Here is a 14,491-nt window from a genome sequence, read left to right as displayed (position 1 = left end):
AGGGAACCTCCCCATCGCACCCCCCTCAGATTTAGTTATAAGTTGGCACAGTGGATAGGCCTTCAAAAACTGAACACAGATCAATCGAGAAAACAGGAAGAAATTGTGTGGAACTATGAAAAAAATAAGTAAAATATACAAACTGAGTAGTCCACGTCGAACATATGCAACAACAAGGACAATGTGAGATGAGGAGCGCCGTGGTCCGGTGGTTAGCGTGAGCAGCTGCCGAAGGAGAGGTCCTCGGTTCAACTCTTTCTTCGAGTGAAAAATTTAAATTTTTGTTTTCAGACAAATTCAGTGTTCAGGCACTCACACATAATCAACTTCGCTCTCCAAAATTCCAGGACATGTTCAGATTTGCTTGGAGATATGCAGGATTTGACGGTCTACACACGGAAAAATTTGAAAATGTTAAAAACATATGTTTTGACAGAGCACAGAGAAAACTGTGCGACTGTGAAACCTTTGCATTCATTTATTGCAGTTTATGTAACACACACTTATGTTTTCATTTTTTTTGGGAGTGATTATCAGATACACAAGAAAACCTAAATCGGGCAAGGTAGAAGAATCGTTTCACCCATTCGCCAAGTGCGCCATTTAGGTGGGTCGACAACATATTCCTGTCATGTGACGAACATGCCGTCACCAGTGTCGTATAGAATGTATCAGACGTGTTTTCCTGGATCAAATGTTTTCGGTTCCCATTGAAGAGGCACGTCCTTTCGTCTACTAATCGCACGGTTTTGCGGTGCGGTCGCAAAACACAGACACTAAACTTACTACAGTGAACAGAGACGTCAATGAACGAACGGCAGATCACAACTTTGCAAAAATAAAATAAGTAAACTTTTCGTTCGAGGGAGGACTTGAACCAAGGACCTCTAGCTCCGCAGCTGCTCACGCTAACCACGGGACCACGGCGATCGTGTGCTGCCGTCATCCTTGAAGTTGCTTATGTTGCCTATGGACTACTCAGTTTGTATATTTCGCTTATTTTTTCATAGTTCCACACAACTTCTTCCAGTTTTCTCGATTTATCTGTGTTCAGTTTCTCAAGGCCTATCCACTGTGCCAAATTAGAACTAAATCTGAGGGGGGTGCGATGGGGAGGTTCCCTTGTTAGCAGTAGCCCAAACACTTTTAAGTCTAAACTGAAGAGTTTCCCCATGGGTCACTCCTTCTATTCTGTCGAGGAGCTCCTGGAAGAGCTGAAAAATTAAGCAAATTCCGGTGTTACATTGTTGATTTTCTTTATTTAAACTTACGAATTGTCGCCTGAATATGTTTCTTATATTTCATTTTATCTGTTTCTACTATCGTGTTATAATTTCATGTATTGACTCGTTCCATGACCATGGAGACTTCTCCTTAATTTGGTCCCACGGAACAATAAATAAATAAATAAAATATAAATCACGAACACCAGCATACCCTCCAAGCCTCACACACAGAGAGCCGTTGCAAAGAAGTGTTGTGTGGCTACTTTCACAACAACTTATGAATACAAAAAAACATGGAAACCATGGGTGACCAATGCTGGGAACGTCCTTGACAGTAAAATAGCGAGAAAGACTACAATTCTCGAGTCGCACACAGGCCACGCAAGATAGGTATTTCTATCCTGCACGGAGAGGCGTGGTCACGAAACGGCGACAGTCATTGGGTGACACTGTGAATTTAGTCCGCCAATGGCAGTGTTGAGAGAGTAAATATTTCGAGGAGATGGATGAAGAGTGAAGAGGGGAGTCGGTGGGACGGCGCGGAAGCAGTAGGACAGGGGGGCTCTTCCATCCATCGCCAACATCCGCCTTCCGACACCGTGATAATGCTCCTTCGGCTACGCAACCCGAAACGAGCAGAAAACGCGGAGACCATACCTGATCCTCGCCGCAAAGCTGCGACCGATGGCCTTTGTAGTCTCGTCCCTTCAACCCCCACAAACCAACCCCACAGCTCCGCGGCCACCTGCCATACTGACGCCGACAGCACTACACGACGAATGATTACGAATAATGGTGAGATGGTTCATTCCCCCCTCCCCTCCCCCTTAATAACTGATTCGTGTCCACGCCCAGTCAAATCGGCCATGAGACTTGTAATTTTTTGTTTTGCTTTGTGTGCAAAAGTTATTGAATTAAATGCTGTCAAATTCAAATGGTTCTAAGCCCTATGGGACTTAACATCTGAGGACATCAGACTTAGAACTACTTAAACCTAACTAACCTAAGAACAGCACACACATCCATGCCCGAGGCAGGATTCGAACCTACGACCGTAGCAGCAGCGCTGTTCCGGACTGAAGCGCCTAGAACCGCTCGGCCACATCGGCCGGCTAAATGCAGTCATTTCATGTTTTATTCATCTAAACAATCTGTTCCATTCGTTTATCAATCCTCTAATCTCTTTGATTTCGTCCAGTTACTGATGTCACTTAATTCTGACTTCCAATATGGGACAGTTTCATTAGTCATCTACATGTCATTCTGGCAGAGAGGAGAATTTTCAGTTCACGAAATTTTTGACGCCGAACGTGGGGCGATCTCATTAGTAATTTGCGTACTGTGCGATATCACAAACAATTTCGCGATTCACTATATTTTTAGCGCCCAGTGTGGAGCAATCTTATTAGTCATCTACATGACATTTCATGTCAGAGAGCAGGGAAGAATTCTCTATTCACTACATTTTTGGCACCCAACGTGGGACGATCTCATCGGTAAATTTCCTGCTGTGTGACATCACAATTTGTCGATTTACTTCAATACATACATACAAACATATATACATATAAACATACGTTTACGTGAATATAATACACACACACACACACACACACACACACACACACTTGAACAATATTCACTGCCAATCGGTCAGTCATTATACTGGTATCACGCGCAGTGGTTGTGTAATGGGTCCTAGGTTATACTTACGTACTCGTGTACTCGCTCTTCTTTCTATGCTGGTACAATTCACTAGTACCCGACAACAGATTGAAGTGACGAGCTTCCAGTCAAATGGGCAGAGGCGGACATTCGCGAGTCCAGTCTCCGAGCATACGAAGATGGTAAGTTCGGAGATGAAGTCTAGGACCGGCTGGCGAGTATAAAGCGAGTATACGGAGCTCATTCGTGACCTCTACTGTCTGCAGGCAGGCGCCACAGCACTCCTCCCTCCGCAGAGATAGGAATCACTTTTAAGTCTGTATCTCCTTGTTCGACTTACCCCGTTTCTCTAAGGGGTCGGCATTTTTGTATCGGTTTTGGCGATGTTAGTGACCGCTGGCAGCCGGAACCTGTGTCTGCCACATGTTAAAATGTGGAAACGTTTTCTAAATGTTCGCGTTGCTTGTATCTGAGGAGGGGATGTCGTTACCAGCTCGGTATTTATTAGATCATTCAAAAATAAACTAGTCGGAGGCTGTAAAATGAATGTCGCTGAAGGGATGGTAATGCCATTGCCTGCGGAAGAGGATTTGATCCCCATAAGAGCGCCGAGGCAACAGACTCGTCCCTACAGGGACACAGACGCACACCCACGTGACAACAGAGCAAGCACGTGCACGTGTAGACCGTCTACTGCACTCAGTGGTGCTGAAAACAGAGGAATCGAGGCTTCAAAAGACGAGCAAAGGGGTGTATTGCTGAACCTTACAACGGTTGGAGGGCAGGGAACGGAAATTCACAGAAGAATTTCGCAAATTGTCCTTTCGAACTGCGACCCTCGATCCGGCCTCTGTGTCAGTGGCGGTCACCGTAACTCGTCGGTCTGCGGTAATGAGGGCATCCATCCGCTGAACAATGTTATCGGCAATGCGTTGTGTCGTTCCACATCGTGCGTCATCGGCCAACGACATCCGTCCTTCCTCGAATCGCTCGTGGCACTGACATGAAGTGCTCCTTGGATATTTACGCCGCTTTTTGGCGAATTTCCGCCTCCCGCACTCCTTCCTCTGTCAAGAAACAGACTACACGCCTTTACTCTTCTTTTGAAACTTTCGTTGCTCTGTTTTCATCGTGGCTGAATGCAGTGGATCGTCGGTGCGTACACGTGCGCGCTGTGTCGTCACGTGGGTGTGCGCTCGTATCCCTCTAGCGGCAAGTTTGGGGCTCCAGCGCTCTTATAGGGGTCACACCTTCTTCCGTAGACAACGGCATTACGATTCCTTCGGGGATTTTCATTTTACAGCCAACGGCTCGTTTCTTTTTGAATGGTCTTAATACCTTGCTGGATGTGGAAAACGTGCTAAAACCACATCGAGGCTTGTCGGGTGTAGGAAACTTTTGGTCTCGGGGGCATAGAGGCGCCAATCTCAACTTGGCGCCCCAAATAGCCGCTTGTGTTGCTTGGGCCTTACACTAGTCATGCTTGCTTGCAACAGTACATGTTAAAACAAGAAATACTTACAGAGCCTCGTTTCCCAAAAAAATTTATATAATACTTGTGGCCGATTGGTGCTCGTATTCGAGTTACAATCTTTGTAAGTCTACTACAGATATATTTCTGAAAATGTCTGTTCCCGAAAAGACAGACTTTGTTTATGTAAAAAAGTTATTAAAAATTTAAATTATTGCTTTAAAGGGTAGTCCTTCCGTGTCCTGGTGTTGTTTTTTGATTAAAGCCGTATAGATCGCTTTGTGTATTTCTTTATTAATAACTTCGTTTCGGCTACTGCCATTATCATATCTGCAATTAAGACTAAAGTACCATAAGAATGAGAGATGTTTGTATACTTTGTCAGGCTACAAAAGATGAAAAACTTCAAAGTTAAAAAGTTTTAAAAAAATCACTCACCAAAACATAGAACGTGTAAAAAATGCTCAGTGTCAGTTTTTCGAGCCCAGTTGGAAGGTAATTTATTGCTAAGACTTAGGTTTTACTGTAACTGGCACTGAACGTCGTTTTAAAAGTTCTATGTTTTAAGTTTAAAAAGATTAAGTTTTCAATTTTCCATCTTTTTTAGGCTGATAAAACAAACACCTCTCATTCTTACGTTCCTTTAATCTTAATTACAAATCTGATGATGACAGTAAAAGAAATGACGTTATACATGAAGAAATATTTAATAGATCTAGACTCCTTTATTCACAAAGTATCCAAAATGACTATTTACTTTGTTATAAGTCCTGACGTCGGCTGTCGTATCTGTTTTTGGGACAACACAAGTGGAGGCACTATTAGTCATACTAGGTGTCTGTCCAGTAGATATTACTGTTAGGTACAAAGGTTCTCTTTACTGGCTTCGTAAAGGGGACATCCCCAAGGTGAGAGCAAGTACTGTTCAGGAACGATAACCAAACTAGAGGTAGAATTATGGAAGGGGCGTGTGTGGCAAAATGATCGAGGCAGTATCACGACAGATTGCAGAGCGTACATATAGAATGTTTCTAAAGATGAAGGAGAGGATGCTTAAAAGCTACTAAATTCATCTGGAGGCATGCTTCATTGCCTGGCACGCCATGGACCACACCTTGAATATTTACAAAAGACGTATGCATTTGGCGCCGTCATTGGCACACCAGACCATACTACATTGGAGTGCCTAGCTTATGAAGATCTGTGGATTCGAGTAACAGGCATGGGAACATTCATTGTCATTATTAGAGACTTGCTGTTGATCGAAATGGCAAATAAGGTATCCGGGAGCAAACTTAGAAAATATTTAGTAAACAAAGGTACTGTAAGAGGAACCTGATGGTAAGTAATGGCGTTGAAGTGAGTACTGTGAAAGCAGTGAATATCACCGACCCTGGAATTAACACCTACAAAGAGGACGACCAGAAGCAATGGAAACGTGGTGAGTGCTATGACGTAACGAGCATAATGAATGAGAACTTTTAGATGTTTTATGTGGGTGTACCAGCAAGTGCTTGATGCAGGGAGAAGAGAGGGACGTTAAGTCTCACTCGTTAGCTCCAATGTGGCTCCGTCTCAGGGGTGACGCGTACTGGGTTTAGGATTATTTGCGGACGGTATGGGTTCCCTTGATAACCGGTTTTAGAGATTTAGCATGTTTTCCCCACCAATCGGCGACTCGCTCCCATCCGCGTAAGTAATTTTAGCATAGGTCACAGATGTAGAATTCCGAAACAGGGGCTTCCTGGAGCATAAAACTTTCTTAACCATGAGTTGTATTAGGACCTGCCAGTAAACCATCTGCTGTGATGATAGTGTAGATGATCAACAAATGTAAGACTATAGTTGAAGAGTTTTGGGTGCTTTCTACTTTATGTTTTAAATTTAATTGTACCAGTTATTGCAAATGTTTAATTTACATCGAAATGTGGAGGCGAATGTTTAATCAAAAAATGGCTCTGAGCACTGTGGGACTTAACTGCTGGGGTCATCAGTCCCCTAGAACTTAGAACTACTTAAACCTAACTAACCTAAGGACGTCACACACATCCATGCCCGAGGCAGGATTCGAACCTGCGACCGTAGCGGTCGCGCCGTTCCAGACTGTAGCGCCTAGAACCGCTCGGCCACCCCAGCCGGCAATGTTTAATCACTGTTGTATACGACTTCCTGTAGTTACTTGGAAATATGACCCGCATTAGATTCTGGGTAGTGGGTGTCAACATCGTAAATATTAATAAATAGATGTACTTTGTGTTTTTATGATGAAAACTTAGTAAATAATAAATGCAAGAGGAGACTCACACTTGTTCCCCACGTGCGGGAAGCCGCCGCGGCCGGCGCTGCCTGTCCCAGATGCCTCTGGATCTTCTCGGCTTTGTGCATCTTGGCGCTGCATATTGGAGCGCACTTTGTACACGGCGTGCATGCTTGGCGGGAATGCCGACATCTTGCGGCACCCTGCAACAAGGAAACTGCTGCGTCATACACTTCTCGTCTCCCGCGATGTACAATTGGCAGAATGCTAGAAAACATGTGTAATGACACACACTAGCGAGATTTTATATCAAATCATACATATCATGTCAACTCGTGGTCATGAATTTCTTTGAAAACAAATATATTAAACCTCTATATTATAAGTGTTAAGAACTAAAGTATTTTCGCTTTATCTTCATTTTTGTAAATATTACGGCCCTTTGAAAGATGTATAGTTTGTAAATAACTCTGAAAACAGTAGAGAAAAAAAAACTAATAAACCAAAAGTACTGGAGACCTGGCAGATGTTTTTCGTTAAAGATCCCTCTTAGTGTGTTGAAATTTAGTTGACACCCACATTCGTATGGGTTTCCTTTAACTTACAAATTTAAGATGAAGATACGAAATTTAACTTAATTTTTCCACTTAAATTTTTTTTTACTTGATTTGGAAAGTGACAGGGCGCTATCTTTTCTGTCATATTACCAGATACTACTGATGTAATTTTAAACAGTATCTTCTCTGCTCCAGCTATCTGTATTATTTAAATATTTATCACTAAAAATGCAAAAAAATGCATTTTTGCTAGTGTTTACAAATTATTTACTCGAAAACCCCCAATCCGAAAACTTTTGAGAATTACACAAAATACTATTTGGTTGGTATGTAAGTAGTCAGTGTAAACAGAATGGGCAATATTTTCCTGTGTAAAGCGTTAAAAATTGTTCAACATTCTACATATTTCGCATCACTGAGTTTCTAGTGTAAAATATGCATGCTGGCAACACTACTTACACATAAACCACTCTGCATCGACTTTTGTGTTTGGTTTGAACTTTTTGAGAGATACAATGTCAGTGAGGAAAATACAGTAGTGAAAGAGTGAGGTGTGTGGACTATGAAAAAAGACACAAGGAGGTGGTGTTTAAGAAAAGTGAAAAACACTTCACAGTTGTTGAAAATCTGTCAGAGGTATTGCAGAAACATCTTGGTGCTCAAGTAACGGTATTAGCATCGCATCAATTGTGAAGGTATTGGTACATTCACTACAAGAAGAAATTTAGTGACAACCCAGCTGAACGGTCATCATCACCCGAGTTTGAAACTGAAAAAGACAGTACAGATGTTTATATTCCTAGGTGTGAAGTTGTTGATGCATTTAATGTTAGCATTTCTACTGTGGCCCCTACTATATCCTCCCTTAAACGTCCAGGAGAGGTAAAAAGCACAACATGAAAATAATATGTCAAAACGAAAAGTGGAAGAAATAGAAACACGTTTTACACAAGCAACATCCTCAAAACTTTGTGAAGTGTATAATGTAGATGCACTGGGTGCAGAACCTGAAGATAGTGGTATGTGCACTAATTGTGGTGTGTGGTTTCAAAACCTCTATACTGCTATCTCAGCAGTCACGTATACTGAGGAGATACACTTACTGACACTAATAACTGGTAGCTACTCTAAGCAGCAGATACAGAAATACATACCGACCCCCTCACATTATTTAATTTCTAAGGCTCGTAAAATAAAGAATGAAAAAGGTATTTGGCCACGTCCAGATTCTTACTGAGGGCATCCGTTGCAAGATGATACGCTTGCTACTGCTCTGGAATATTACCTAAGTGATGAAAAAATTGCAGCAGGTTGATGTCATTTCTGTTACTGAAAATGGTGAAAAAGTTAAAAAGGTAAAAAGATACATCACAAGATCAATAAGAGAAGCATATCTCCCAATAAAAAGGAGAACGCGAATTTAAAAATTGGTCTCACAAAATTCTAGTCCTTACGACCAAAATGGGTAAAATGCCAGCCAATGAAAGAAGTATGCACATGTATTTACAGCACTAATTTGAGACTTGTTTGTTTCGACATAAGCAGTGTCACAGGAAAGAAGTACACAGAGATGGAGCTGATGCAGCTGTGTATATCTCAAGAGCCGCAAGATAAATGTTGGTTGCAGGAGTGTGCAATGTGTCCTGATGTTGAAGTGATGACTGTTGAAGAATTATATTCTCAGGATACTGACAATGACGTAATCTACGAACTGTGGGAGAGAGGAGAGTTGGTGAAGAAGGCAGTAGAGCCAGAGAAGTTTGTTACAGAGGTTAGGCATTGGGTCATGAAAGAAATAGCTCACCATCATATCTAGAGGATTCAGAGACAGGTCGTAGCAGAAGTAATATCAGCCACACCCCAGAATATTGACACATTAGTTCTTCATTTTGACTTTGCAGAGAACTGGTCTCTTGCTTTACAGAACAAAATTCAAAGTTACCACTAGCACTCGTCATAGGTATCAATATTCACATGTGTTGCTCACTTCCTTGGAACATCACACTGTTTTGCTATTGTCAGTGGTGATCTCATTCATGGCAGTGCACATGCATGCCATGCTGTCAGCACGATAATTGATGACGTAGCATCTAGAGGCCATGCATTTCCTTAACATGTGTTTGTGACTGATGTTACAGCATCTCATTTTAAAAACCGCTTTCAGGTTTATGAGCTTGGTCAACACTGTAGTACAGAAATTAAGACAAAAATGTATATCTTCAGCAACAGGTCGTGGAAAATATGCATGTGATGGGATAGGTCTCTGTAAACATCTTGCAACAAGATTTAATCTCCAGCATGAAGCTATTGATGCTATAGGAGATTCCACTGGATTTGTACACACCATATCAACAAACATGAAACTCTTAATTCTAAACGAAAGTACATTAAGGGAATTCTGTTTAAAAAAGGGAGGAGAGTGGTCTGCTATGAATCCTGTAGTAGGAATTCAATCAACTCACTACTGGGCTGCATTTTGGGGTGGCACATACATTGCAAGAACGGTTCTCCACGAAATGCAGCTTGTTTATTGTGTGTGAAATGCAGAGGCAACAGTATACATTAGAAGACCCTGTAGTGAGCCACTTCATTTCTTGTGCGTATGACAATCAATGGTGGGTGGGACAGATAATAAATGTCTCTCAAGAGCTGCAAGATGTAACCATCTCCTTTATGACACCTCATAGTCCTGCTACTGCTTTCAAATGACCATCATCAAAAGATCAGTGTGCAGTTCCCATTTCCCAACTACTGCCCTTGTTGGACCATCTTTGTCCATGTGCAAATTCAGCTCGGCTATGCAAGTTCAATCAGAAGCAGATGAAAAAAACAAATGACATCTTTTCAACAGTTCAGTGTGTACAGTGTTGATTGTTACGATGTAGGCACTTATAATTCATGGAAAGTGATGAACTAGTAAAATCATGGCAGAAGACAATAATAATTTGTGAATAATATCATAAAAAGAAAGATGGATATAAATATTCTATATCTCATTTTTGTTATAAAATGCTTTCGAACAAAATTATGAATTTTTTCCCTACTCACTTATAATGTTGTAAAGTAATTATTTTGTTTCAGAAATAGCAATTTTGCATGACATTTACTTAAAATTAGCCATCAATTTAAATATTTAAGTGACCATGATTTTTTGACCTTGATACATTGTAGAACGGCAGCCAGTCAGCGGTGAGCACAGAAGTTTATTCGGGATGTGAACGGTTTTGTCCTGCTATGTTGCTGATGTGCTATGCTCTACTTGTTAGAATGAAAGTTCGTTCACGCTCTCTGTACGTTAGCAAAACTTAAAGCCCGTGTCCTTTGGATTTCATTATTAATAGAAATGCACTTTACAGTTACTTACGTCGACAATCTTACTGAACTGCTGTTTTTGCAGTACAGCTTATTATCTTAACAAATAAGTGGCGTTTCGATGCTTTCAGAGTAAACAATTTAATAGTCATATTTTACTTATTAAATGCCAGAGCAAATTCGTGACAGACGTAACCAGCCATGGCTTTGCCTAGCTGTGACTGTCTATCAGAAACTATTATCTTCACCTAATATAATACTAAGTACCTACTCAGTCTATCATATATTCGCTGGGAAAGGTGGTGTAAACACACATATCTGCGCGCTCATCCCTGATTGGTTGTTGTTTTATGGTCATAGCTTCGCAATGGTGCATATCCAATCAATGGTTAATTGCCCACCATATGAAATTTGTAGAGAAATTAAAACAAATATGTTGTTTATGTTTTGGAATACGCCTCTAAAAGCATTTTACGATAAATCCAAATTGTGGCTACAAAACGACGTCAAACAGTGAAAGGAAGAATATCATTAAGTTTACACAAATTCTGGTCCTGATAATTATATATTTAATGTTTATGAATAATTAAATAAAATATTTTATGAAATTTCAAACTGTCTGTCATCTGCTTGAGAAACTAAATTTATTTCAAATATCTAGTGAATTACATCCGTACGCCAATTCCTCTGATGTAGGTAGTTTCCACTTCTTGTTTTTCTTCGTTTAAGTCGTTGGGCGATCTACTTTAGTTTGCATTGGGACCCCGGATGGAGGGATTATAAGAAATTAAACATTAGTACATTAGTATTGAGCCAGTCTTCAGTCTTTTCTCAAAAAAGAAAATGAAAATAAAAAAGTCATACAACTTCTGTAGAACTGCTGCCACTTTCTTTTATCTACGAAAGTACCTTTGGAAATTCTTCCCCTGTACCTTGGGTATATTCAACGCTGAAATTACGCAGTGTCGGCGGTTGTCGCTAGACAAATGTCAGTTGCTCTGAATGACTTTTAACTTATGCTTTTTATTCCTAATCACAAATGCTTTTCCCCAGGTCTTCTATTACTCTATCTCCTTTCCTCTCTATGGCATGTCTGTTCTTCTCCTTCTCCCCGCTTCTCTCTTCGTGTTATCACCCCCCCCCCCCCCACACACACACACACAATACAAGGCCGGTGGACCACAGTATTTCTATCAAATGGTTCAAATGGCTCTAAGCACTATGGGACTTAACAGCGGAGGTCATCAGTCCCCGAGAACTTAGAACTACTTAAACCTAACTAATCTAAGGACATCACAAACATCCATGCCCGAGGCAGGATTCGAACCTGCGACGTAGCGGTCGCGCGGTACCAGACTGTAGCGCCTAGAACCGCTCGGCCACCCCGGCCGACTATTTCTTTCCGGTTCCCAACCAACATGAGTACCGAATTTCATACATCTCACACGTATTTTCACACATATTTCATCTGTGTGTCAAGCAATTTTCACCTTGCAGTTTCATTTCCATGCAGGTCATAGACCCAGCGTTATACACTAAAGAGCCAAAGAAACTGGTATACCTGCCTAATATCGTGTAGGGCCCCCGTGAGCACGGAGAAGTGCCGCAACAGGACGTGGCATGGACCCGGCTAATGTCTGAAGTAGTACTGGAGGGAACTGACACCATGAATCCTTCAGGGCTGTCCATAAATCCATAAGAGTACGAGAGGGGGGATATCTCTTCCGAACAGCACGTTGCGAGGTATCCCAGATATGCTCAATAATTTTAATGCCTGCTGAGTTTGGTGGCCAGTGGAAGTGTTTATACTTAGAAGAGTGTTCCTGGAGCCACTCTGTAACAATTCTGGAGATGTGGGGTGTCGAATTCTCCTGCTGGAATTGCCCAAGTCCGTCGGAATGCACAACGGACATGAATGGATGCAGGTGATCAGACATTATGCTTACGAACGTGTCACCTGTCAGAGTCGTATCTAGACGTAACAGGGGTCCCATATCACTCCAACTGCACACGCCCCACACCTGCTGACATGTAGGGTCCATAGATTCATGGGGTTGTCTCCATAGTTGTAAACGTCCATGCTCTCGATACAATCTGAAACGAGACTCGCCCTACAAGGCAACATGTTTCCAATCACCAACAGTCTAATGACGGTGTTGACGGGCCCAGGTGAGGCGTAAAGCTTTGTGTCGTGCAGTCATCAAGGGTACACGACTGTGCCCTCGGGTTCGAAAGCCCATATCGATGATGTTTTGTTGAATGGTTCGCACGCTGACACTTGTTGACGGCCCAGCATTGAAATGTGCAGCAATCTGCGGAAGGGTTGCATTCTGTCTCGTTGAAAAAGTCACTTCAGTAGTCGTTGGTTCCGCTCTTGCAGAATCTTTTTCCAGTCTCAGCGATGTCGGAGATTTGATGTTTTACGGGATTCCTGATATTCACGGTACACTCGTGAAATGGCCTTACTGTAAAACCCCGACTCCATCGCTACCTCGGAGATGCTGTGTCCTATCGCTTGTGCGCCGACTATAACACCACGTTCAAACTGACTTAAATTTGATAATCTGCCATTTTAGTAGCAGTAATCGATCTAACAACTGCGCCAGACACTTCTTGTGTTATATAGGAGTTGCCGATCGCAGCGCCGAGACTATATTTAAAACAAATTTTTCTATATACACTGTCTGATACAAGTAAAACAGTCAGGAAACGTAGTCAGATGTTAATGTAACTTCATACGCGTACAAGGAACTGCACAACGGCGGGATTCAGATCGAATCCCACTTACAGAAATTACACTGCCTGTCGAAAAAAGTGAAGAGCCCACAAGCGGGCGAGGAAACTTCATAGGTTAAGCGGGTATGTGATGTTATGTCTACGCCCTGTATCTATAAAGTCACTATACTGAGAGCTAGGATATTCAGATGTTTCTTTCTCTTGTTCTGCCACTGACTCTACCTCACGACCTCAAGTGCCTTTTCCAAGTATGAAATCCGAGGAATGACAAGGAGCAGATTTCCTGGTGTGTTTTTAGACGTTGCGGGCCCGGTGTTGAGTGTCAGCATGACGTGACTCCCTGAGTTATGTGCATTACTGCCCAGTCTGTAAAGTGAGTGGTTCATGCTAATGTGGCTGGGAAATTCAAGTTTCAGCTACCGCTACTTTTTGTGCTGTCAAATGTACCTAGCAGATGAATTCAAGATGATTAACATTACCGTTGGTATACAAACAGTATAAGAAAGCTACATAAGGAACATCGCCTAGTGCATGACAGGTAGAAAACGAAGCATACGTACACACATAGGCAGATTTTCATTTAAATGCACTCAGCTACCAGATGGGCAGCGCGTGAAGCCGTCAATAACTAGTGTAGAGAAATACTATCGCAGGACGTAACTCAAAATTCCTCGAAATTAATAGTATACTTTAAGGGTGTCAGTGGCACAAATATCAATGTCCAGACACTTCTTAGCGAGATAGAAACGGAACCAGGAAATAGAAAAATAAGAGCCGGAATGCAAAATTAAGTGTCGACTGTTTCTTCAGAAAAGATAAATCAAGGAATATTGTTATCACCGAATAGCCGTACCGTACCAGGATGAATGACATAATAACACGTACCAGTGGTGTTGAAAAGGACCTCAGATCGTTGAAATTCAATAAGAACCCGACGCACGATAGAGTTTCTGTCAAGTTTTATACACAACTTGGTAGTGAATTAGTTGCACTCTTTCCCACACATTAGCGAATATCTTTTGAGCAAGGAAGTGTTCTCAGTGAATGGAAAAGAGTAAAGGTACACCCATCAATAAAAAAGCAGTATAACCAAGCCACACAACTACATCACTAACAACTATTTGTCGGAAAATACTTGAGCATGTTCTGAATTCAAACGTAATGATCTAGGAAGAATAAAATAGTGTTCTCCCTTGAAAGGCCGGCCGGAGTGGCCGTGCGGTTCTAGGCGCTACAGTCTGGAACCGCGTGACCGCTACGGTCGCAG

At 41.9% G+C, this 14,491-nt stretch overlaps 1 protein-coding gene across 1 annotated transcript in view; it reads right to left on the bottom strand.

Moving 5' to 3' along the window:
- Window positions 1–14,491, bottom strand: part of LOC126470896 (uncharacterized) — an 83,317-nt gene that overhangs the window by 26,647 nt on the left and 42,179 nt on the right. Inside the window, exon 2 of the mRNA XM_050098921.1 lies at window positions 6,667–6,822. Coding sequence (XP_049954878.1) covers window positions 6,667–6,822 — 156 coding nt within the window. The remainder of the gene's footprint in view (window positions 1–6,666; window positions 6,823–14,491) is intronic.

The sequence above is a fragment of the Schistocerca serialis genome, chromosome 3, assembly GCF_023864345.2.
Source record: "Schistocerca serialis cubense isolate TAMUIC-IGC-003099 chromosome 3, iqSchSeri2.2, whole genome shotgun sequence".
NCBI classification, from domain to species: domain Eukaryota; kingdom Metazoa; phylum Arthropoda; class Insecta; order Orthoptera; family Acrididae; genus Schistocerca; species Schistocerca serialis.
The sequence above is the reverse complement of the archived record's forward strand: the minus strand, read 5'-3'. Positions and strand labels throughout refer to the sequence as shown.